The sequence below is a fragment of the Panthera leo genome, chromosome A3 (genome assembly GCF_018350215.1).
Source record: "Panthera leo isolate Ple1 chromosome A3, P.leo_Ple1_pat1.1, whole genome shotgun sequence".
In the NCBI taxonomy this organism is placed as follows: Eukaryota; Metazoa; Chordata; class Mammalia; order Carnivora; family Felidae; genus Panthera; species Panthera leo.
Window position 1 is genome coordinate 52768107 of NC_056681.1, and position 25883 is coordinate 52793989.

General features: G+C 36.9%; 1 protein-coding gene and 1 pseudogene across 1 annotated transcript in view; both read right to left on the minus strand.

Moving 5' to 3' along the window:
• The window catches only part of SLC5A7 (solute carrier family 5 member 7), a 22789-nt gene extending 15186 nt beyond the window's left edge, over positions 1-7603 (minus strand). Inside the window, exons 1-3 of the mRNA XM_042930193.1 lie at positions 7426-7603; positions 2995-3108; positions 2096-2251 (exon numbers count right to left, since the gene is read on the minus strand). Coding sequence (XP_042786127.1) covers positions 2096-2251; positions 2995-3108; positions 7426-7603 — 448 coding nt within the window. The remainder of the gene's footprint in view (positions 1-2095; positions 2252-2994; positions 3109-7425) is intronic.
• A 14036-nt stretch (positions 7604-21639) lies between these two features.
• On the minus strand, positions 21640-22385 carry LOC122215220 (annotated as a pseudogene).
• Positions 22386-25883: the final 3498 nt, after the last annotated feature.

Consider the following 25883-nt stretch of genomic DNA (forward strand, 5'->3'; position numbering starts at 1 on the left):
CCATTTATGCCAAGAAGGTAGTTTAAAATTCTCCTAAGTTTCAGCACATTCACAAGAAGGTGATAATGTTATATTTGTCTATTCTTAAGTGTTCCAACTTATTTCTAATAGACACTAATTTTGAATTGTCCCACTATTATTTTTGAAGAAAATATGTGTTAATTTAGAAAGACACATTCTCTTTACAAAAGCATATATTCCAAACAATAGCAGCAATGTTTTTTATACATGTTTTTGATATGTGTGTGCATCTGTGTAGAGAGGGATATATAGATATCAACACATTTTACATATATAGTGACATAACACACAGATGTAGATACACACACATATACAATAATAAGTAACTGAGTGAAGTTTAGAGTTTGGTTTAAGTTTATATTTCAAAAATACTTTAGAAATATTAGTTTATTATTTTAACTCTCCCTTCAGGGCTCTGTTACATAAATTGATCTGTATTCCATGAAAGTGAACATTTTGTATTCATTCTGTTAGCTACTGAGCCCACTCCTTTTTAAATATCTCAGCAGGCTGTTCTTAAAACCAACATTTTCTAGTGTTAAAACCAATGACAAACTACCATTGCTTGTAGGCTAATGACAGCGAGGTGGGAAAGGAGATGTATTTTTACACATTATTTCATTAGGCTATAGGTGCAGTGGTAGTTGTGGAGAATTATTATATAGTACCTAGAAAGTGCAACATTTTCCACTGAGTTATTACAATATTTTATAGCTATCAAACTCTTTTCTTTTCTACATCAAATCATCCCTTCATTTTATAGTTGGAGATCAAGAAGATAAGATTATATGGGAGTTTAAAAAATAATGTCATGAAAGGAAGTATAAACTAATGTCTGACATTACAGAGGTCAGATCTGATGATAATACTGAAGCCGGAAGGTAAGTTTGTAGTATAGAATATACACCATAGAAGGAAATTCATCTTATCTTACTTTTGCTTTGACCACTTAGGGTCTAGCTATAGACATAAGCCTTTTATCTTCATTTGTAAGAAGAGATGGAGAGAAACATATGTGGATGCCTGGATATCAAACACGGACACAGCTCACTGAGGAAGGTTATGGAACTTCCAACTCTATTAATCTTCAAGAAGGAACTCAGCACTCAGTGAAATTTCCCCTTGATGAAAAGGCAAATTATTGAGCCTGACCGATCTTCCACTATCTTGTTTTCTAAACCTTGCAAGTGGGCTGAGAACTGATGGGCCAAGGATAAGTTGTTCTTAGCATTAATTGGTCTTAGTAGTAAGTTAGACCCTAAGAAGTCTCCATTCATTTTCTAGATCCCTAAACATATATACAACCCAGTACTTTAGGATGTACTGGGATTACACTGAGAAAAGAAATAATGTTGTTCTTCTTCTCCTCTTTTGAAGAAAGTATAGCCATAGATGATTCATTCATTCATTCATTCTTTCATTCATTTGTGAGAAGATTATAACTGTTAACAAGATACAAGTCCTATCTTCAAGAACTTTAGAACTCCCTTTGTGAGGTTGGATTTGGGCATGATATAGATAAACAGGCACATAATAATACAAAGTGACAAGTCCAATGAAAATAAAACTCTAGGTATCTAAGGAAGCCCATGGGAAAGGCATCTGGCAAGGTCAGGATGTCTGGCCCAAGGAAGTGACATCTATAAGAAGATTGAAGGACATTTCCTGGTTTTCTAGGCAGATGTGCAAAATTGTAGGGGGGGAAAGGAGTCCAAAGCAGAGGGCACCTGGGCTTGCACAGTGTCAGAGGCAAGACAGGAGGTCTAGAGTTCTGGAAAAGTAAGGAGGAGTGGGGGGGAGGATGATGAAAGAAACAAGAGACTAGGTCATAAAAAGCTTTATGGGCCCACTTAAAAGTTTAGAAAGGGACAGTAAAGGGACATGATCAGATTTGTGTTTTAGAAGGATGAGTCTGGCTACCATATGTAGACCAGAGGAAGAGGGCTGAACCATAAGCAGGGAGATGGTTGCATTAAATCAGGTGAGGGAAGCTGCAGGTAGCCTGGCTTGTGGCTGAAGGGAGTAAATTTGTGTATGTGCTGCTCATCAACCAGAGAGAGGCAGAGGTCCTTACCTAAGGCAGAGAAAATGGCTGCAGCCCAAAACATTTCTCCCATTAGCGCAGGAATAAATAGGAGCCCACCCATGCGTTTTCCATAGATCTGCTGAAACGGGTCTAACATAGTCACATATCCTTTGGAACGCATAGGCTTTGCAAAGAACAAACCACCTAAAAGAAATTAAAGTGTTTATGAGAAAATAAAAAATTCATAATATAATAGTCTTTGCCAACATTTTATTATGTTATAATTTCTCAAGGGAAATACATTTTTTAGAACATTTATATGTGTGGAGGAACCAGACTAAAATACACTGTGAATACAGAACCAAGACATACTTAGTAACAAAACATGACTTTCTTAATACGTTTGTCATTGTATGCATCGAAAGGGCCATTGAATAGTATATCTGAGGCATGTAAATTTAAAAACATGGACCAGCGTGGCATTCGCTAAAATGCCTTTGTATCACCCAGAATAACATTTAGACACTGATTAAGCACAAAATCCAATAAAAGTATTTTAAGGGCAAAAAATATTAGGAACTCTGTTATATAGTATTCTTGACCTTTTCTTAGTTTTATTCACAAAAAGAAATTCAGGTACAATTCAAGTTGATTCATTGTTAATGATATCTCTACACTATTTTTGAAAGAAAAAAATCATACATTAGGAAATTAACTATTCTCTTGCCAACAGATCAAGGGACTAAAAACATATTCCATAATCAAGAGACCAAATAATCTAAGCATTAGTGTTACTGATTTCTTGTAATACCTACTTGAGAGAATTCTGGTAACATTTTTTTTGCACAATAGTTATTTACAATTTGACTTGTTATTTCATTTGTTATTTGTACTCCTGTTCTTTATGCTTTACCGAGTGTGTCACTAAAGTTTAAATTTTCACTTACCTAAAATCAGACTCAGAGAATATCCAATTGGTGCCTGAGCCCAAGCTAGACCATAGTCTGGTACATACACTGCTTCAGCTGTCCCATTGATGTAACCTCCTCCGACCCAGGTGGCTGAAATAGAATGAAGAGTGAGGGAAAGACGCTGCCAAACTCCTCATACCCCAGACCTGCTCACGTTGACACAGTGGCCAGTAGCCTCCTGTGACTGCTGAGCACCTGAAATGTGGCTAGTCTGGATTGAAGTGTTCTGGGTGTAAAATATATACTGGATTTCAAAGACTTCATATGTGAAGGTGAATGTAAGGTGTCTCAATAATTGTTTTTGCATTAATTATATGGTGAAATGGAAACATTTTCAATGTATTGAGTTAAATACATTCTACTTTATTTTTTATTACGTTATTCTACATTATACTTATTCCTCTACTTTTTAATGTTCTTTAAAAAAGGTTTGTAGAAAATTTAACATTACCTCTGCGACTCACATTGTATTTCTATTGGACAGTGTTGCCTGGCGTTTGTTGAGGTCAAGTTTCTTTATTTTAAGGTTTTTCTGTTTTAATTGTATTGATCTTTTCACATGGATCACGATTATCTTCTCAAGGAGGGGGCAGGGAGAGGCATTCACAGTTGTAGATGTATGTATTTTTAAAAATTTTATTTTTAATTAATAGGGTCACTTCTTAAACACTCTGGGTACATAGGATTTTGGCAGAGCTGTTCTGCATCCTAACATTTTATTTACTGTCTTGAATTATTAAAGGAGAGAGGACACTTTTACTCCAAGGTGTCCTAAAGTGACTTTAAATTATCTTTTTCCTCCTTCTTTTCAAGTACCTAACATATGCTTAGGACCTGGGCTGATATTAGAATTTGAATGTTGACTGCATACCCACTTGCATTCTTCATTCTAACCTGGGTCTTTTAGTAAGATATTTGATATTTCACAGAGAATAATAAGAAATATGTCTTCTCCAGATGTTATTTAATAGAACTCCTGTAGCATAACAGTTGAAGGAAGAGGTCAAGGGTCCAAAGAAAACACATGTTGGGTAAACAAGTTTGGGCAAAGAAGGATCTATAAACTCTACCATTTTCTCTGAGAAGGCAGTATCATATATGCTTCTTCCTGAAAAGCTAAAGTTAATGGAACACTTAAATCCTTATATTTTTTTTTAATGTTTATTTACTTTTGAGAGACAGCGAGAGAGAAAGAACGGGGGTGGGGGGGTGGGTGGGCAGAGAGATAGAGGGAGACATAGAATTTCAAGCAGGCTCCAGGCTCTGAGCTGTCAATACAGAACCTGACAGAGGGCTCAAACTCATGAACCACGAGATCACGACCTGAACCGAAGTAGGTCACTGAACTGAGCCATCCAGGTGCCCCAAATCTTTATAGTTTATTTCCTTTTAAGAATATTGCCAAAATATCTAAAAGAATCCCTTGTAGAATGTGTGAAAAATTATGAGGAACATGGGCTGGCTTATCAGATAGGAGTCTGAATTCTAGGCTATATCATCCAACTGGGAAAAAAGTTTGACTCTGAAAAGTTCTCTGAAATCTCACAATTAGAATGTAAGTAAAGTAAACATGTATTTGAAACTATCAAAGACAAGTGTTTCTACTGTGTTCATTCCAAAATTTATCTGCATTTAATCCAGATACCAAGCAAAGAAGGGAATGTTTTAAGGTTAGTGTTTTTTTTTAAAGGTTAACATGAAAAGACCTCCCTAGAAAAAAAATCTTAAGCGCATTTAAATGGAAATACAAAAACCCTAAATTAGGACAAATATGCATATATCAGCCCCTCTCATCTGCTTGCTAGCTTTTACATGGCTGTGAATAAATAACAAAAGCTATTATTTGTTTTTCTCATTTTAAGCCCTCCTATAAATTTAAACAGGGTTTCCCCCTCCACTAAGTGTCTAACTAGGACTTGAAGAAATTATTTTCACAGTCATAGAATCAGACTTGATCCTCCTTATAGGAGAATCTGAAAACTAGGAAACTGGAACTCCTAAGAACACACTAGCAATGTTTCATTGCATAAAGGAAATGGTCTTATGAGCACAAAGCTTATAAGTGATCATTTTTCATTGTGTAGATGTCCTCTCCCTTATCCAAAAACAAAATTGGTGTCTGAATGATTGTAAACATAAGAAGTGAAGGCTTGGTTACTTATCCTGGTTAAAGTCCATCCATTTTTATCACTCTAGTCCCTTCTATGCCAGAATTTGCTCTGCATGTTTGTATATTTCATGTCAGATTTATCAGTGAGAATAACTCTTTTAAACTATATGCATTTTTATTTTTTAATCTTTATTCTTTAACAAATATATATGATCAATGAATCTGACAAGGTGTAGATAATATGGTTCAGATTTTAAATGAGTTATGATATTGACCAAGGGTCTTTTCAGTTCTTAAAGACTGAAAAAAAAAATCTTTAAAAATTGAGATAGACTATGAAACTTCATATGAAATAATCATGATTCAAATTCTTCTATACACTTTAAAAAACTGTTAGGTTGAAATAATCATTCTAGATCATAAAAACAAATTCTGAAATATTACCTTTATGAACACAATAGATCTAATATTAAACTAGAGTCATAGAACACTATAATAATTTTCAATGAATAAAAACTTTGATGTACAGCAACTCATTTATTCTTTTCAACAATTTTTTGAGTGAAATCAATTTTTATTGTTTTATTTCGCTTTTCTTCTCATTTTCTTGGTATAGAAGAAACCTGAAGGGAATACATAATCACAATGTTTTGCTTCACTTCAGATGCCAGTATCACATCTGGATCTTTAGGGTAAAAAAGAAGCATTGTTGCTATAATGAAAAATGAAAATTAAGATGTAAAGTTGTGCATGGTGTTCATCAGGATAATAAGGAAACAACATCTGAAAATCTATACCAACATTTCAGTAAACATACGCAAGTTGTAGCGTTATGGATGATTCTTAATCTTTATGTTTTCCTACTTATCTGTGTATATTAGATATCACAGAAAATATTTTGCACAATACAATTTGTTCTATATATGTGAGTATATAGAAAAATTGAGACACGGGGGTAAGAAAGGACCTTTTTACAAATGTTGTGCCTTTATATTCTAGAAAGGAAGCAAAGCCAGCTAGAGGCCTGCACTTGGTGCATTGCGGAGGGGTCCCAGGGTGTGGCTGCCAAAAGACCAGGGTTTGGTGCTAATTCTAGTCCTTACTTCCAGAGACCTTTCACAGTGGTCAAATATAAACTGCCTCATAATGATCATAAGAAACTATATACAGTTGAAGAAGAATTAAAGGAACATAAAATGTGCATGTCTGAAAAATAAAACCTATAGTCCATAAACTATTCTAGAACATTGTAGGTTTCAGATGGCCAGCAGGGATGCAGTCTTCACAGACTGTTCTGTTAAACTATTTCATATACAGATGAGTCATATTTAAATAGCACATCAGGATGGAAACTGGGCATCATTTGGATATGATTTCTCATGGGATATTTTCCAATGGGCCCTCAGAGTTCTGGTTAGTCTGGATTATGTTGCTAATGTTTAAAAACCTAGTAAGAATCAGAAGTGAAATGTTATTGTTAGTGAATATATATCAAATAATATTAAAGATATAATTTTAAATTGTTGTTTTTCAGAAATATTTTCAACAACAAATAAGAATATAAAAGAGAAACAAGTTACCACTTAAACAGAACCACCTTTGGGAACAGGAGGAAAGATATCAGCTTCTCTGAGCCCAAAGGGTTTTGAATAGGAAAGGGCTGCAGATGCAGGCTAAGGCATTTCAGTTGGGACACGCCCTAGCTTTCCCCCTTTTATATCAAGCCTCCTGGAAATCTTTTTTTTTTTTTTTTCCCCAGTGCTGTGGATTTTTCACATGTGATTATCTTCCTCTGAGGAAATTGGTTTATTAAATGGGAGGATTAGGTTTCAAAACAGGGCATCTCTCAATATGGAATTGTGTTGCCCCTAATTGATTTATTCAGTTGAAAACTATCATGAGTTAATGTTCATTGACATTCATCATTTAAGACAACAAAAATTCACAACTTTGTACCTGTATTAATGAACATGATGAGACACTGACTTTATCACATAGCTTGTAAGACTAAGACACTTTTCTCCTTTGTTTTTATTCTGTTCCCACCCACTGAACTGTCCGGATCCTCCAGATTTGTTTCATTGATATTGTGTCCAGCGATTTTTTATAAAATCATTTTGTTCAAGTACTACTGAGTTGACACCCACTTATTTTTGTTTCAAAAAAGTAAAATTATTTTTAGGATATGTAAGTAATGAACTTAAAGAATCCCCAAAGGACAAAGGCTAATGTTTGCTTTGTCACTCTGAGAAGCCAAGGAAGGGTGGGCAGCATGGATCAGAGGCATCAGAACCTACCTGTCATGGTAAATCCACCCACCAGCAGACCAATGTCTCGGCCACCAACTATGATGGCCTCGCTGCGCTCTTCTGAGCTGCCACTGTTTTTGGTTCTCCAGGCAGCCCATATTCCAACCAGCAATATTAGAAGGTAGAACACGATGATAGCAATCAGTCCTTCCACATGGAAAGCCATTTTTATCTAGGGGTCCAGATTCTTCCACAGTGAGCTACTTCATTAAGATTTCTGAAGAAAATACAGTAATGCATTATAAACCAGCCAAGCATGCATAAGCAGCTGGGAATAAACCAGCTGGCTCATGAAAGATCCTGTGCCACTTACAGAAAAAGCACATTGAAATCGCATATGACACTACCAGTTGCCAACACATGTCCACTATTTTATTCTAATTAGTATTTAACAGTTTAACATTGTTTTGAGCCTCCAAGGGGGAAAAAAAATAGAAATGGCTGTTTACCAAATGTAATCATGGTCACTTTTTGTGCTTAATAAATTCTTTTAATTTAAAATTAACCTTGTCTTGTATCGTAACTGAGTCTCAGTCAAGATCATTTACAAAGAGGATGCATCTGGCTTTTGGAACTAACTTACTATTCCATCTAGAATTATTGTAAGACTACCCTGAGAATTCTAACATATTCTTACATTCAGTCATCCATTCATTCTTCCATCTCTCCTTTCAAACAATTGTAGGGAATGGTTCCAAAAGTAATGTGACATACAAATATCTGGGGAAAAAAAAACTTTAGGAAAACCAGTTTCAAAAGCACATCAACTCTAATTTTCAACAAGTGCCTGTGGTCCAAGTTACTGTAGCAACTATAGATGGTACATTGTTTAAAGAATGTACCTTTTAGCCTGCTCTTCTGGCTCTTCCATTGTTCTTTGCTCTTTTCATCTCTCCCTCCTCCTGAACTTAATGGTAGGTACAAGAAAACAATTTAAAAATACAGTATTGACTAAATATATAAGAGGGGGTCAAACGTATTAAAAACAAGACTTCTTAAGAGACATATGTCAAATTCTAACGCCTTCACCTTCAGGAATTCTTGTTCTGTGTTATTTTTCAACCCTCGTGACCATGGCTATTTCAAGCACTCGCCGTTCACACAAGCACGTTTCTGGGGGGAAATGCAGGTATTTGTGTTCGCAGGTGGGTGATGAGTCCTTGGGTGAAAGAATTAGCTTCCCTCTGATTCAGGGGAAGCAAAAGAAGCGCGGGCGGGCTGGGTGCGCTCCGCCTTTGTGAGCAACCGAGCTGGGAAGTTCTTTTCTGGGCCCAGCCTGGGGGCTCCCCAGCACCCTCCACCCAACCCCCGCCGACCCTCCCGCTACCCCTCGGTCCTTCTCCTGCGCCCAGACTTCCCGCCGCTGCAGCCTAAGAGCCTTGGGTGCCAGACAGTGGACCCGCCCGCGCATCCCCACCAAGAGGCAACAAAAGCCGAGTCCTTCCGACCTAAAACGCCGGCTGGGCGGCCACCGGGTCCCCGAGGGAGCGGGCTCCGACGCGCCCGGGATGGCTGCTCTGCTCCTACCTGGAGTCGTCGCCGCGCAGAGAAGTGCTCCGCCGGCTGGAGCTCCTCTCGGGACCGCCGCCCAGGCACCTTGGTGGTTGGGGGCTGCAAGGCTGCCGAGGGAGGGGGAGGGTCCGGGGTGCCAAGGGGCGAGGAGTAGCGCCAGGCTGCTGGGTTCCTGCCCCAGGTCTCCCAGAACCTGGACGCGCGCGGAGTTGACAGGTGTGGGCGCCCCGGCGGAGGACGCGCGACGCGGCTGAGGTGGCGATCGATGCCAGTATTGGCAAAAGTCCCCTTTATAAGGGTGGCTGGCGGGGGCGATCGTCAGAGCTGGGCAGGCGGACGTCAGAACAAAGTGGTGCTGGGGCGGGTGCCGGGGAAAGTGCCCTCACGCGCGGGATGGGTGTGGGGGTGAGGAGGGGCGGGGGCTGAGGAGCTGGGCGGGAGCCCGGGCTCTGGGGTGGCTCCTCTGCGGGATCCCGAGCCCAGGCGGTGCGGACCAAGTGGCTGCCACTCCCTCTCCCCTCCTCCGGAAAGGAGGGCGTGTTCCGGAGGGTCATTTTCCATTCTGACTTCCCTGGGCTCTGGTTCGAAGCAGGGGATGGGGAAACTGGGAGGGTCCCAGGGCATCTTGTTTTCAGATGGAGCAGCGGAAGTCCAACAGACCGGAAGGGTCTAGAATTCTTGTCTTCCCAGACTGGCCCGAAGTGGTTTCTTGTGCCTCTCACGGAGTAGAGGGGCTATCTCCCACTGCGTCCCATGGGCCTTGGGTGGAGGCTGGTTCCAGCTGCCCTGGTGAGGGGTTCTCTGAAGAAGACTTTTCAGGAAAGTTTCCGAAGTCATTTTTAAATTCATATCCCTTTCGCTTAAAAATGGGGTTAAAATGAAAGACTCTAAGAGTTGTCCAAAACAATGAAGTATCGCACAAGCCAGACAAGATAGTTTTCCTTGTAGATGTAACTAGGTTGCTTACCCACCCAAATCCCCTATTCTAGCGTCACAAAAAATTTTGCTGTAAGTTTAATATTATCTATCATTTATCTATCTATCCATCCCTAGATAGCTATATTTAATGCCTAGATTATTTACATATGAACGGATATAGTTACACATGCATAGCATAGAGTTATATTTATTTATCTAGATATATAGATGGATTGGTAGATATAAATATCTGCTTATTTATATACATTCTTTCTTGGGCCCAGCCTGGGGACTCCCCAAGCACCCCCCCACCCAACCCCCACCGACCCTCCCGCTACCCCTTATATACCCTTGTATATACCTTGTATACCCCTTATATACATTTGTGAGTGTATGTAAAAAGATAGAATAGCAACAAGTCCCTCTGGCCACGTTTTTCTTTCTTTCCACGTTGAAACATGCCAATGTATTAACCAGTGAAATATGAAAATCTAGTAACTGATAGAATAAGTAAGAGTAGTTCTTAACTACTGTCCACTTCTTGCAAGGTGAAATTTCACACCATCCCCCATTTTCTTACGCTGCATTTGAAAGTTAACTTTCAAATTTATGTCACTACCCCTTTTCTTTGTTCTCTGTATAAACACTAACTACATCAGATCACCTTGTTTGAGATAAGAAGTCCCATGGAATTCAAATTGAAATTAAGACAAGGGAGAAGGGTCTGTGTGAACAGTTATCTCATTTAGTTTGAATGATTAGCTCACTGCTTTTCTGGAAAAGGTTTAGATAACCTTTCAATGTCACTCCATTTTTTTTTTTTTTTTTTTTTTACATGAGGGGTTATGAATTTAAGCAATTTTAAGGAACTGATAGAAGGAAAACATAGATGGAATTTCATATTATTACTCAAGTGCTTTTCTTTTTTTTTTTTTAAGTTTTTTTAATGTTTATTTATTTTTGAGAATGAGAGAGACAGAATATGAGCTGATGAGGGGCAGAGAGAGGGAGACACATAATCTGAAGCAGGTTCCAGGCTCTGAGCTGTCAGCACAGAGCCTGATGCCAGGCTTGAACCCACAGACCGCAGGATCATGACCTGAGCTGAAGTCTAATGCTTAACTGACTGAGCCACCCAAGGGCCCCTCAAGTGCTTTTCAATAGAAATTCATTCATTCATTCTTGATTTTGTATTTGACAGTTATGTATAAGTCAATTTCTGATTCTGGACTTAGGCCACAGAGTAATTTCTGTCTTTCTTACCAGAATACACTTCAGGTCAAAATGATAAAAATCTTGTGGTTGTAGCAGGGCATATGTGGGCAGTGATAGTGTTTGAAATAGTGCACAAGGCTAAGGTCCTGAGGGCTAGACTCAAATCCAAAGAGGGACAAAAGAGGTGGCTGTCCTCAGAGAAACATCACCATGGCTTTCAGCTACAAGAATCAGGAAGGCAGCCAGGGCACAAAGCTCTCTGTGGGGCCCACCTAATCCACTTTAAGAAGCCAGATTTGCCAGCTTCTAGATTCAGTGCCAGATCTGGGAAGGTACGATGACCTTGAAGGTGGCCAAAACAATTCTGACCTGGCAGAGCAGCTATCTTTCATGACAGAAAGCACCAGTCGAAAATAACAATTGCTGATGTATTGAGCCTACTTCTGTGGAGACATTTCCTCATTTGCTGAGCCCTTTGAGCTCCTGCTTCTGATCTGATCAGGATGCTGCTTGTGATTTTCTGCTGTAGGATGTCTGCTCCAGACACCCACTCCTCTTTTGTCTTTAATATGCACCTCTTCTTCTGCTCTTCTAAGAATATGTGAAGTACATGGCAATGGAAGTTCAACTTCAGCTTTGGACAATAAAAAAAGAAGGTTTTGCCTTTCCAAATCATTTATTTATTTAACAGAAATTTCCTAAGCGCCTTTTATGTTCCAAGCACTGTTCTGAGTACTAAGAAGCATGTGGAAAATTATATAGTCCCTGCCCTCAAGCAATTTATCATTAGTGAAAGGAAAGCAGGAACAAACAAGCAAAAGCTCTACTTGAATATACTATTATAAATACTGGCAAAGACGTGTCATATCTACGCACACAGATTTTAGAGAAAACACACAAAAAGGCTTTGATAAGACTGGGGTATTGTTCTTGGAGGAAGGGGAGATTTATACATTCAACAAATGCAATGTGAGGACCTACTCTGTGCTAGGAATTACGAAAGGTGTGAGGTGAATAGCCTGAAATGAAGACAGCCCTGTCCTCATCGAGTTTATAGTCTATGGCCTTTCTACTCAAACTATGGTCCATGAAACAAGTGTCAAACATCATCTCTATTTCTTTTTCTTTTGTTTTTATAACATTGGTAATTTGAGAAGGACATCACTTGGTATACACACATTGAACATCACTCAGATATGAATGACAATGCATAATAAGATTTTGAGGGATCCGTCTTCTTTAAGCCATTATCCTTCATCATGTCTCAGTTTCCTCATACAATTTTTACTTGAACCTTTCATAATTTCTAATTGATTACATTCAGCTTCAATTATAATTTTGCCCTGTCATTTGCAAACCAGGGTGATCATCAACAGTCACAGAGTACTTTAAAAACTGTGGATCCTAGGGCCCCACAGCAAAAATTATGATTCAGTAAATCTTGGGTAAGAGTTCAAAAATTTCTTTTTAAATAGACTATTTTTTAAGAGTATCTTAGGTTCACAGAAAAATTGAATAGAAGGTATTTCCCAAATACTCCCTCCCTGATATGTACACCTTCCACTGTTATCAATACCATCCTCAGCACTACCACAACCCAGGGGTACATTTGTTACAATAGATGGGCCTATACTGACACATAATTATCACCAACAGTCAATTGTTTATGTTAGATTTCACTCTTGGTGTTCTTTCTGTGGGTTTGGATAAATGTACAATGACATGTATCCACCATTATAGTGTCATACAGAGTAGTTTCACTGCCCTAAAAATAATCTGTACTCTACTGGTTCATTCCTTCCTCACTAACCTGTGGCAACCAGTAATCTTTTTGCTGTCTTCATAGTTTTGCTTTTTTAGAATGTCATATAGTTGAAATCAAATGGTATGTAGCCTTGTCAAGTTGGCTTAATTCACTTAGTAATGTGCATTTATGTTTCCTCTATGCCTTTCAATAGCTTGATAGCTCATTACTTTTTAGTGCTAAATAATATTCCATTGTCTGGTTGTATCAGTTTGTTGTTTTTTTTTTTTGTTTTTTTTTTATCTATCAACCTACTGAAGAACATCTTGTTTACTTCCAAGTTTGGGCAATTATGAGTAAAGCTGCTATGAACATCTATGTGCAGTTTTCTGTGTAGACATAAGTTTTCAACTCCTTTGGGTAAATACCAAGGGGCATGAGTGCAGGATCACATGATAAGAGTATGTTCAGTTTTGTAAGAAACTGTCAAACTATCTTCCAAAATGTCTACACCAATTTTTACTCCAATCAGCAATAAATGAGAGTTCCTATTGCTCCACACTCCCAGCAGCATTTGGTGTTGTCAGTGTTCTGAAGTCTAGCCCTTCTAATAGATGTATACTATTATATTTTTATTTTAATTTGCATTTACCTTGATACATATGACACAGATAATCTTTTCATATTCTCATTTTCCATCTGTATATCTTCCTTTATGAGGTGTTGTTTAAGACTTTTAGCCCATTTTTAAATGTTATTTTCTTGTTGTTGGATTTTAAGAGTTCTCTGTATCTTTTGTTGGATTTTAAGAGTTCTCTGTATCTCTATCTTTATTACCTATGTATTCATAAAAATTTTCTTCCAGTCTGTGTTTTTTTTTGATTGTCTAGACAATGTCTTTTGCAGGGCAGAAAATTTTAATTTAATAAAGTACAGCTTATCAATTATATCTTTCATGGATTGTGTCTTTGATGTTGTATATAAAAAAGTCATCTTCATAGCCAAGGTTATCTAAATTTCCCCTGTTATCTTCTAGGACTTTTATAGTTGTGTGTTTTACATATAGGCTTGGGATCCATTTTGTGCTAATGTCTGTGAAGAGTGTAAGGTCTGTGACTACATTCATGTGTGTGTGTGTGGGGGGGGGGGAGCGGGTTCAAGGACCATTTGTTGAAAAGCCTACCTTTGCTTAATTACATTGCCTTTACTCCTTTGTCAAAGATCAGTTATCAGTTGATTACATTTATGTGGGTCTTTTTCTGGGCTCCCTATTCTTTTCTATTAATGTATTTATCTATTCTTTCACCAATACCATTTGGTCTCATTGCTGTAGCTTTATAGCAAGTCATAAAGTTGAGTAGTGTAGGTCCTCCAACTTTGTTTTTCTCCTGCAATATTGTGTTGGCTTTTCTGGGTCTTTTGCCTCTCCATATAAACTTGAGAATCAGTTTCTCAACATCCCCAAAAATAACTTCTGGGATTTTGACTGGAATTATATTGACTGTATAGATCAAATTGAGAAGAACTGACATCTTGACAATATTAAGTCTTCCTTTCTTATCCATGAACATAGGATATCTCTCCATTTACTTACTTCTTTCATCAGTTATATAGTTTTTATCCCATAGATTTTGTACATGTTTTTTTTTTTTATTATATCTGTATTATTTTAGGGGTACTAATGTGTTATTGTGATTTTAATTTCAGATTCCACTTGTTCATTGTGTTTATAGGTATATAGGAAAGCAGAATTTTTTTTTGAAGGCTTCCTGGTGATTTTGATAATCAGCTAAGTTGGGGATCCTACTGCTTTTCAGGATGGAAAAAGTTTTGAAGTCAAACCACACAACTTTAGATGATATTTGCTAGTTATGGGAACTTCAGAAAATTATTTTGCCTTTTTTGAGTTTTAATTATTTTCCTCTAAAATGGAAATAAAAAAATGTGCAAGGTTATTGTTGATTTCATAAGAATGTAATGATTGGGACAGTATTTTTTAAAACACTAAGTGCAACATGTATTTTCCCACTGGTGATCAGTATACAGTAGGTAATTGCTGCCTCAGCTGTAACTTCTGTTATTGCTGCTTGATTCACTGTTGAACTGCTGATGTTCCAGCCTCTGATAGCAGTTAATTACACAACTATTGTGGTGGATAAATGTTCCTGACCATTTCCTTACCTAATGTTGAAGAAATGTTTTGCTAATAACCTCAGAGCTGCTTCAGAAGCTCATATATTACATGAACCACATCATAGACTAAGGTGCAAATTCTACTTCTTGATCCATTTTTAGCTAAAGCCAATTTATGCCTTTGTAGGTAAGGCTGGAAGGACAGGTAAAAATTCACTTTCATAGAGATACATGTGGAAGAGACATCCAACTTCATCATCTTCCTGACACTCAGTCCTCACCAACAGTCCCCAGAAACTTTTCAGTGAAACCCTCTTCACCTTGGTCACCTTGTATAAGGCTAACCCCTTTTCATCCAAGAGAAACTTCCATGATCCTTTGTCTACATGCAGCCAGAGTGATATGTCCCTCTTCCAGGCTGTTTTCCCATGGCACTTACTGCTACCTATTGATGGTCAACAGATCATATGTTTATTTTTCTATTAGCCTGTGAACTCTGTGAAGGGAAAGATCACATTCCATAAATTTTATCTAGTCACACTTAGCACTGTGCCTGGAATACTACTAGTCAAAAATTTAGTTGAGCTGAACTGCCTTATTCTTTTACAGAAGGAAAATTGAGACTCAAAGTAAATGAAGACCTGAGTGCATTAGAATAGACCTCCATGTGCTGACAATAACACTCAAATTAATCACTTGGAAACAAATCAATTAGATTCAAATGCAATTGCTAGCAAATGCCAAGTTTTTTCCTTCTATCCTTATGATAAATGGCACATGATGACTAAATCTTCATATATTTGAAACAAGAAGTTATATGGGAATTATATAATTGTATAGCCTCATCATAGTTTTTAAAAGTATAACAGTGATGAGTAATGTATTTTAGGGTCACCCTCTATTGGTGGTGTCAAAGTCATTCTGTGAAACCATTGTTATTCTTGGTAGTAGCAGAAGACATTTTTCCTTATGTTTTTTTCCTAACATTATATTATGAAAATACTCAAAAAAACATTCAAGTTGAAACACATATCAAAGTTAATACTTGTATAGCCACAATTTAGATTCTTTCAGAACATTTCTTTTTATCATATCTATCTTCTACCTATTCATCAATTTATCTCATTTGTTTGATGCATTTGAAAACAAATGACATAAGTACAATTCCCCCTGAACAAACATATCATTAACTAGAGTTCACTAATTGTTTACAGTTGTTTCCTTTCCTATGGAGGTAAAATTTACATGCACTGAAATTCATGAATCTTGAGAGTGTATTAGCTGATTTTTGGTAAAAGCAAAGACCAATGTAACCAGACCCTGATGAAGATATAAAACATTACTTTGCACCCCATAAAGTCTCTTATACCCCTTCTGAATCAATCCTTGCCATTGTTCCAAAAAGACAAGTGAAGTTCTAAATTTTCTTCTACTGTGGATTAATTTTGCCTATTCTAGAACTTCATGTAAATGGAACCACAATGTATGTACTTCCACCCAGCATATGTTTTTTTTTGAGATTCATCAACGTTGCTGACTGAATAAGCAATGTGTTCCTTTTTTGCTGTAATTTTCCATTGTGTGAATATATCACAGTTGATAATCTATTGATAGGCATCTGGGTGCGTTCAATTTTTTATTATTATGGATAAAGCTGCTATGAACAGCTATTTTTGTGGTTACAGGTTTTTATTCCTCTTGGGTAAATGCCTAAAAGTGGTATTTCTGGGTCACAGAAAATGTATACTTAGATTTTGTTTTTAATGCCAGATCATTTCCCAAAGTAGAGGTACCATTTTACACTCCCACCAACAACGTATAAGATTTTGCTTCATATCCTTGCCAGCATATATATATATACATATATATATATATATATATATACATATATATATATATATATATAATTTTCCTTTTAATTTTGGCCATTCTGGCTTTATGTAGAGATGTGTCATTGTGAGTTTATTTTTCATTTTGTTGATGTGCTTAATGATTAATAGTATGTCTTCTTTTGGGGTACTTGTTGGCTCAGTTAATAGAGAATGTGACTTTTGATCTCAGGGTTGTGAGTTCCAGTCCCATGTTGGGGGTAGAGATTACTTTAAAAAAAGAAAATCTTTAAAAAAAAATAGTATGTCTTCTTTTGTGAAATATACATTCAATTTTGTTTCCATTTGTGATGAGTTACTTGTTTTTAAAAAAATTATTTTGTTGTAGACCTTCTTTATATATCTATTTTACCTTTTTAAAAATGTTTGTTTATTTGTTTTTAGAGAGATGTAGAAAGATCGTGAGCATGAGTGGGAGAAGGGCTGAGAGACAGGGAGAGAGAAAATCCCAAGGAGGCTCCACACTGTCAGCACAGAGCTTGACATTGGGTTCGATCTCACAAACTGTGAAATCATGACCTGAGCCAAAATCAAGAGTTAAATGCTTAGCAGACTGAGCCACCCAAGTGCCCCTATATATCTATTTATTTATTGAAGATCAGGAGTTTTTCATTCTGATCAAATCTAATTTTTCTCTTTAGTTTTATTAAAGTAGTTGAGTAGTTTTTTTTAGTTTCTAGTTTGTTTAGTTTCTTTTGTTCCTCTAAGACTTTATAGCTCCAAAGAATCTTCTCTAATATTTTCTTTAAAAAGCTTTATAATTTTAGGTTTTACATTTAGTTCTATAATCTATCTCAAATTAATTTTGTGTATGGTATCAGGAAATTTTACATTATTAAAATTTTTTTCTGCCCCAATCTCTCTTTTTTCCACATCTGTGTCTCCATGAAAGATTTTTGAAATTTATTCCTCAGATTCTTAAGATTCTAGTTGTATTTTCAGTTTATCCCCTTAGTATTGCAGAATAGATCATTCTTATTGAGATACATTTAAGTTCACTGACTTTTGAAATTTTGGTGTGGGGGGTCATCTCTATTGTACTTTTACTCTATCCAATATTTTTTTAAAAACGCACACATTGTATTTTATAGTTCTGGTATTTCTACTTGTTACCTTTAAATTGTTATCTCTGCTGAATTCCCTATCTTTCCAGTATGACATATTTTCTTTATGTAGTCAAACATAGTTAAAAATAGGTATGTTAGTGTCCTGGTCTGCTAATGGCAGCATCTGGGTCACCTACAGTTTATTTCCTGTTACTATCTTTTCTACTGGGAATTTTTCACATTTTTTTTCATTATTAATTATGTTGAGTAGTTTGGTTTGTATCCTAGATAATATGAATGACAGATTTTGGATTTTGGTATATTCTTCCAAAGAATTTTGCTATATATGATGTTTTCATATCCAAATACTGGACTTGTCTCTCTGTTTTTAAAACATATTTTTAAATTTTAATTGAAGTATAGTTAGCTTACAATATTATGTTTCAGATGTGCAACATAGTGATTTGGCAATTATATACATTATAAAATGTTCGCCACAAGTGTAGTTACCATTTTTGCCATACAAAGTTATTACAATATTATCTTCATCCCCTATGCTGCACTTTACATCTCTGTGAGTTATTTGTTTTATAACTGAGAGTTTGTCCCTCTTCATCCTTTTCACCTATTTCGCTCATCATCCCACCCTCCTTCCCTCTGTCAATACCAGGTTGTTCTCTGTATTTGTGATTTTATTTCTGTTTTTTAAAACAGAATATATATATATATATATATATATATATAATGTAATGTGTATATATATGTGTATACACATTCCATTATATACATATATATATATAAAATATATATATATATATATTTATATATATAATCTTCTTTATCCATTCATCTATCAATAGACAGATTTCTTCCATACTCTGGATATTATAAATAATGCTGCAATAACATAGGGGTGCACATATCTTTTAAAATTAGCATTTTTTTTCTTGGGATAAACATCCAGAAGTGGAATTACTAGATCATATGGTATCTCTATTTTTAATATGTTGAGCAACCTCCACATTGTTTCCCACAGTGGCTGTACCAATTTACATTCCTACCAACAGTGCATGACTGTTCCTTTTTCTCCACATCTTTGCCAACACTTATATCTTGTCTTTTTTTTTTTCTTCTTCTTCTTCAGAATATAAGACGTTATTAACTTCTTCAATGTAAGGTATGTTGCAGACTTTGAGTATGGAATTCTCTCTTGTCCAGCAAGACAGCAGATGCAGAATTAAATACAAGAGAGGCTAATGTCTGGGAGGAGACAAGAACCCCGAGTATGGGTCCTTACTCCCTATTTATTAGGATCAGAAGGCTTACAAATGTGATGGATGTTCAGAAAGAGACAATAAAACAATGATCATTAAATCCAGTGTGTGAGAGAAAGGGGGTTTTGAAGATATGTGGTGTTAGGGGTTTGGGTCAATACAAAACAAAACCCTGGTGTTGAGCAGGTGGCTGTTTATGGCAGGCACCAGGCATCCTGTCTGTTTATCTTAACTTGCCTAGGGGGTAAGATAGATAGAGCATGCTACCTCAGGGTCAACAAGGCACTTTTCTTTTGCTAATTAGCTCCAGGCAGTTTCACCCGTCTGCTGTGGTCTATTGCCCTGTTTACCACTTCTCAGATGCTTTCATCCTGTGGAAGCAGCTTTCTGCTTTTGTTCTATGCTGGGGGCACTTTTTCTGTTTGTCTATTCTTGGATGCTTTCGTCCTAAACTGTGTTAAGCCATTGGTGCAGGCTCAGGGAATTCCTAACCTTACTCCCCAATAAGGTAGAACTACACTGCAGTCTAGATCAGTTCCTTTTGCAAGATTACAAATCTCAAGAATCTTCCATTCTACTTCCTTGGACTTTTCTCTATTTTTCAAAATGCATAATGAATTAAGTAGGATTATGTGTGGCTAATACAGAGTGACTTAAAGAAGAGAAAAGTTACTTCTCTCTCACATAAAAGGCCAGAAGTAGATAGTTGCAGTGCCTTATCTACCTGAACAGCAGCAGTAGTCACAGGTTTGTAATGGTATTCACACTTACAGTACCCAATAGGCTTCATGGGACTGAACCCGACACCAGGCTCACTTAATTTCATACGAACCAGCACAGCAGCTTGAGGCTTGTTGCAATAGGAGGCTCTACTCTGGCACCCAATTGTCAGTTCAGGTGTAAGGGAACAAGATGATTTGGGTGGGTGCACAAGCCACACTGGTTTAGAAACTTCAGTCTCCTCAAGAAGCAATATTTCTTGTAACATCCATGAGTGTAGTTTCCAGGGATTTTTGTAATAAGAAACACAGCACTTAAAGAAGCCCAAAGTCCATATTTTCCAATGGGCAGAGTTGTCATAGCCTTCTTGGTCTAGATACAGTTTACCAATAAGGGGATATTTTTAATTATAAACACTATTGCCTGACATCGCAGTTGACATTCTATTGTTATTTTATCTAGTAGATTTCCAGAGAAAACAATGCCAAAAGGTAATCTTGAAGTCATTTTACCAGGAAGAAAAAGATTATTATTAATCTATTAAAGGTTATTATTAACCTTCTTTATTCTTGTCAGTACAGGGCACTATCATCAAGATCCATTATTATTATTAATTACTATTATTATTATTGTTATTATTATTTTTAATTTCAGAGATGCAGAGTGAGGTCAGGGGCAAAAGGAGAGAGAGAATACTTAGTGCAGAGTCTGACGTGAGTCTCAATACCATGACCCTGGGATCATGACCTGACCTGAAATCAAAATTGGACCCTGAATTGACTGAGCCATCCAAGTACTACAGAGTCCAATATTCTATCTATTGCTCTGCCATTCATAACTTCTATTTCCAAGGTTACTTTATAGTCCAAAAAGCCTCCTGAATATCTAGCCACCATGTTCATGTTTCAGCAAGAAGAAAGAGAAGATGAACTGGCCCATTTCCCTTCATGCCTTAAAGTTTAAGGTAGCTTTCCAGAAGCATTTATCACTCAATACTTATAATTCCATGTCACTGGCCAGAACTTAGCCATGTGACCACATATACACATCGCTAACCAGAATAATTCTGGGATTTTGTTACAAACCCAAAAAAGAAAGAACAGATATTGAGTGAGGTAATTAGCAAGTTGGGTCAGAGATAGGATGATGGAAGAAACAGGAGACAGTCAAAGAATGAGAGAGACTTGACCATTAGTGGTTTTGAAGAGAGCCAGGGAATGTAGGCAGGCTCTAGAAGCTGGGCACAGTTCTCAGATGACAGCAAGAAAATGGGACCTTGATTCTTCAATTGAAAAGAATTGAAATCTGCCAGCAACTGAATGAACAAGGAAATATAATCCCCCACTCCCAACCTCCAGAAAAGAATGAAGTCCTGTCAACACTTTAATTTTAGCCCAGCCCATGTCAGATGGCTGACCTACAAAGCTGCAAGATAATACACTTCTGTCATTTTAAGCCACTAAGTTCATGGTGATTTGTGATGGCTGAAAAACAAAAGCAAAAACAAAAACAAAACAAAAAAACTTTTACACTTACCTTAATAAAACTTCCAATGTAAAGAACTTATCAGTGATGGGTCCCTATAGTCATTTATACCAAATTTTAAACTTTCAACTCATATCTCATCCTTAATGATTCTGGTATATTAAACTGTGCTATATTGGAAATGTGTGTATAGCCAACAAAACTAGTAAAATAGTAAAAAACTGAAAGTTACACGATAATTTTATATAAAAACTCCAAAAAGTTCATTAGTAGTTGTTATAAGAAACATTTCTTCTAGGAGTGATTTCTAAGGCAATAGAAGTGAGTTTTATGAGTTTCCATAAAAACAGAACCTCTGTCTCAGAAGAAGGGATATCAATAAGAGGACCAGGCTTCTCTATTTCCAAGTTCAGTGGTTTCCCCTGTTCATAACTCAGGTTTGAATTATCTTTCATTTTAATCTCTTCCTCTTCCACTTCCAAAGGTTTGTCTGAGGCTGAAGGCTTATTATCTTCATTTTCATGCAGAAAGCTAAAATCATGTTGGGTCTATAGAAGAAATTGTTGTCCTTGATTTGTAGCCATTCCACATCACCTGTTTTCTTCTCCTTCCCTCTTTTCTGTCAGAAGAGTCCTTGTCATGCTGAGTTTCTTCATTGTATGGCATTTTATCTTAGCACTGTTTTTTTATTGCCCTCTGTATCATCATATTCAACATTTTCTTCAGATACAATCCAGGTCCCAAGAGTGTCTTCATACTCTCCATACTATTCTTCATAGCTGTCCACTTGAAGAATGGGCCTCTCAGTGTCAATTCCTAGAACTTTGCATTTATTTTCACATTTTGATAGAAAGTCTGAATCAATAATTCCAGACAATTCCACCAAAACCCACTGCTCTACCTCTTCTTCTTCCTCTTCCTTCTCCTCCCAGCTCCTCTCATCAGTGGCCACCCTAATCCTGCACCTCTTTGGGACCTCTGAATCAGCGGCCATGCTCTCCAGGGCTACCATCTTGAGTAGAGGCCTATCTTGTGTTTTTGATCCTAGCCATTCTGACTGAGTCAGGTGATATCTCTTTGTGGTTTGGATTTGGATTTTCCCTGATGTTGAGCACATTTTCATGTACCTGTTGGTCATCTGTATGTCTTCTTTGGAAAAATGTCTGTTCAAGTCATTTTTCACTTTTTAGTTTGTGTGTGTGTGTGTGTGTGTGTGTGTGTGTGTGTGTGTTTATGTGTGTTGAGTTGTGAGTTCTTTAAATATTTTCAATATTAACCTCTTATCTGATGTATCATTTGCAAATATCTTTTCCCATTCTGTTGGTTGCTTTTTCATTTTGATAATGGTTTCCTTCACCATGTAATAGTTTTCTAGCTTGATGTAGTCCCAATTCCTTATTTTTTGCTTTTGTTTCCTTTGCTTTGAGGAGACAGGTCCAGAAAAATATTGCCAATACCAGTGTTTAAGAGTTTATTGTCTATATTTTCTGTGAGGAGTTTTATGGTTTCAGGTCTTACATTTAGGTCTTTAATTAACTTTGTATTTATTTTTGTATATGGTGTAAGAAAGTGGCCCCAGTGTCATTTTTTAGCATGTAGCTGTCCAGTTTTGCCAACACCATTTATTGAAGAGATGGTATTTTTCCCTTTTTTAAAAATATATATTTAAATGTTTATTTATTTATTTTGAGAGAGAGAGAGAGAGAGAGAGAGAGGCATAGAGGGGAGAGGGGAGGGATGGAGAGAGAGAATCCTAAGCAGTCTCTGTGCTGATGTAGGGCTTGATCTCACAAAATATGATATCATGACCTGAGCCAAAATCAAGAGTTGGATGCTTAACCTACTGAGCCACCCAGATGCCCTGATCTTGTTCCTATTGTGTATTATTGCCTCGTTAGTCATGTATTAATTGATCATGTAAGTGTGGGCTTATTTCTGTGCTCTTTATTCTGTTCCATTGATCTGTATGTCTGTTTTTAGGCAAGTACCATATTGTTTTAGTATTTGCTTTCTAGTATAGTTTGAAATCAGAGGATTTGATATCTCCAGCTTTGTTCTTTTTCTCAACGTTGCTTTGGTTATGTGGGATCTTTTGCGGTTCCATAGAAATTTTTGGAGTATATGTTCTGTTCTGTGAAAATGCCATTGGTATTTTAATAAGGATTTCACTGAATATATAAGTTGCTTTGGATAGTATGGACATTTTAAGAATATTAATTCTTCCAATCTGTGAGAAGAGAATATCTTTCCATTCATTTGTGTTGTCTTCAATTTCTTTCATCAATATCTTGTAGTTTCCAGAGTAAAGGTCTTTAAGTTCCTTGGTTAAATTTATTCCTTTTCCCATTTTAGGGGTGCCTGGGTGGCTCAGTCAGTTAAACGTCCGACTTCAGCTCAGGTCATGATCTCACTGTTCATGGGTTCAAGCCCCACATGGGGCTCTGTGCTGACAGCTCAGAGCCTGGAGTCTGCTTCAGATTCTGTGTTTCCTTCTCTCTATACCCTTCCTCCACTCATGCTCTGTCTCTCTCTGGCTTGCAGAAATAAATAAACATTATAAAAATTAAAAAAAATTGTTTCTAGGTATTTTATCCCTTTTGATCCAACTGTAAATAGAATTGTTTTTATTAATTTCTCTTTCTTATAGTTCATTATTAGTGTATAGAAACACAACTGATTTCTGCATCTCAGTTTTGTATCCTGAAACTTTACTGTATTTATTTATTCGAATAACTCCTTAGTGGAGTCTTGATGGTTTTCAATATGTAGTATCATATCATCTGCAAATAGTGACAGTTTTACTTCTTTCTTAACAATTTGAATGTCTTTTGTTTTGTTTTATTTATTTATTTATTCATTCGTTCATTCATTCATTCATTGTCTTATTGCTGTGGCTAGGACTTCCAGTACTATGTTGAAAAAAGGTGCTAAGAGTGGACATCTTTCTTTGTTCTTGATCTTGGAAAACTTTTCACCATTAGGTATGATGTCAGCTGTGTGTTTGTCTTATATAGTCTTTATTATGTTGAAGTATGTTTTCTATAAACTCACAGTGGAACTTCTTTCAAAATTGGAGTCAGTCCTCTCAAACCTGCTTCTGTCTTATCAATTAAGTTTATGTAATATTCTAAATCCTTTGTTGTCATTTCAACAATCTTCACAGCATCTTCAAGAGTAAATTCCATCTCAAGAAACCACTTTCTTTGCACATCAATAAGAAGCAGTTCCTCATCTGTTCAAGTTTTATCATGAGATTGCACCAAATCAGTCATATATTCAGGCCCCACTTCTAATTGTAGTTCTCTTGCTATTTCCACCATTTCTGAGTTATTTCCTCCACTGAAGTCTTGAACCCTAACAGTTATCCATGGGGACTAGAATCAGATTCTTGCAAACTTTTGTTATTGTTGATATTTTGACCTCTTCCCATGAATCACAAATGTTCTAAATGGCAGCTAGAATGGTGAATCCTTTCTGAAAGGTTTTCAATGGACTTTTCTTGGGTCTATCAGAGGAATCACCATCTATGGCAGCTGTATATAGACTTATAAAATATATTTCTTTTTTTTTTTTTTTTTTAATTTTTTCAACGTTTTTTATTTATTTTTGGGACAGAGAGAGACAGAGCATGAACGGGGGAGGGGCAGTGAGAGAGGGAGACAAAGAATCGGAAACAGGCTCCAGGCTCCGAGCCATCAGCCCAGAGCCCGACGCGGGGCTCGAACTCACGGACCGCGAGATCGTGACCTGGCTGAAGTCGGACGCTCAACCGACTGCGCCACCCAGGCGCCCCCTAAAATATATTTCTTAAATAATAAGACTTGAAAGTCAAAATGGCTCCTTGATCCATGAACTATAGAATGGATGTTGTGTTAGCAGGCATGAAAACAACATTCATCTTGCTGTACATCTCAATCAGAGCTGTTGGGTGATCAGATGCATTGTCAATGACCAGAAACATTTTAAAAGGAATTTTTCCCCCTAAGTAGTAGGTCTCAACAGTGAGCTTAAAATATTTGGTAAACCATGTTGCAAACATATGTGCTGTCATACAGCCTTTGTTTTTCCATTTACAGATCACAGGCAGAGTATACTTCTTAATGGCCCTAGGATTTTTGTAATGGTACATGAGCCCTTGCTTCAACTTAAGTCACCAGCTGCATTAGCCTCTAACAAGAGAGTCAGCTTGTCCTTTGAAGCTTTGAAGCCAGGCATTGACTTCTTCTCTCTAGCTTGACTTCTCTCTAGCTATGAAAGTCCTAGTCCATCTTCTTCCAATAGAAGGCTGTTTCATCTACATTAAAACTATATTGTTTAGTGTAACCACCTTTGTTCACTACCTTAGCTAAATATTTTGGATAACTTGCTCTAGTTTCTACATCAGCACTTGCTGCTTCGCCTTGCACTTTTCTGTTATGGAGGAAGCTTCTTTCCTTAAATCTTATGAACAAACCTTTGCTAGCTTCAAACTTTACTTCTTCAGCTTCCTCACTTCTCTCATTCTTTAAAG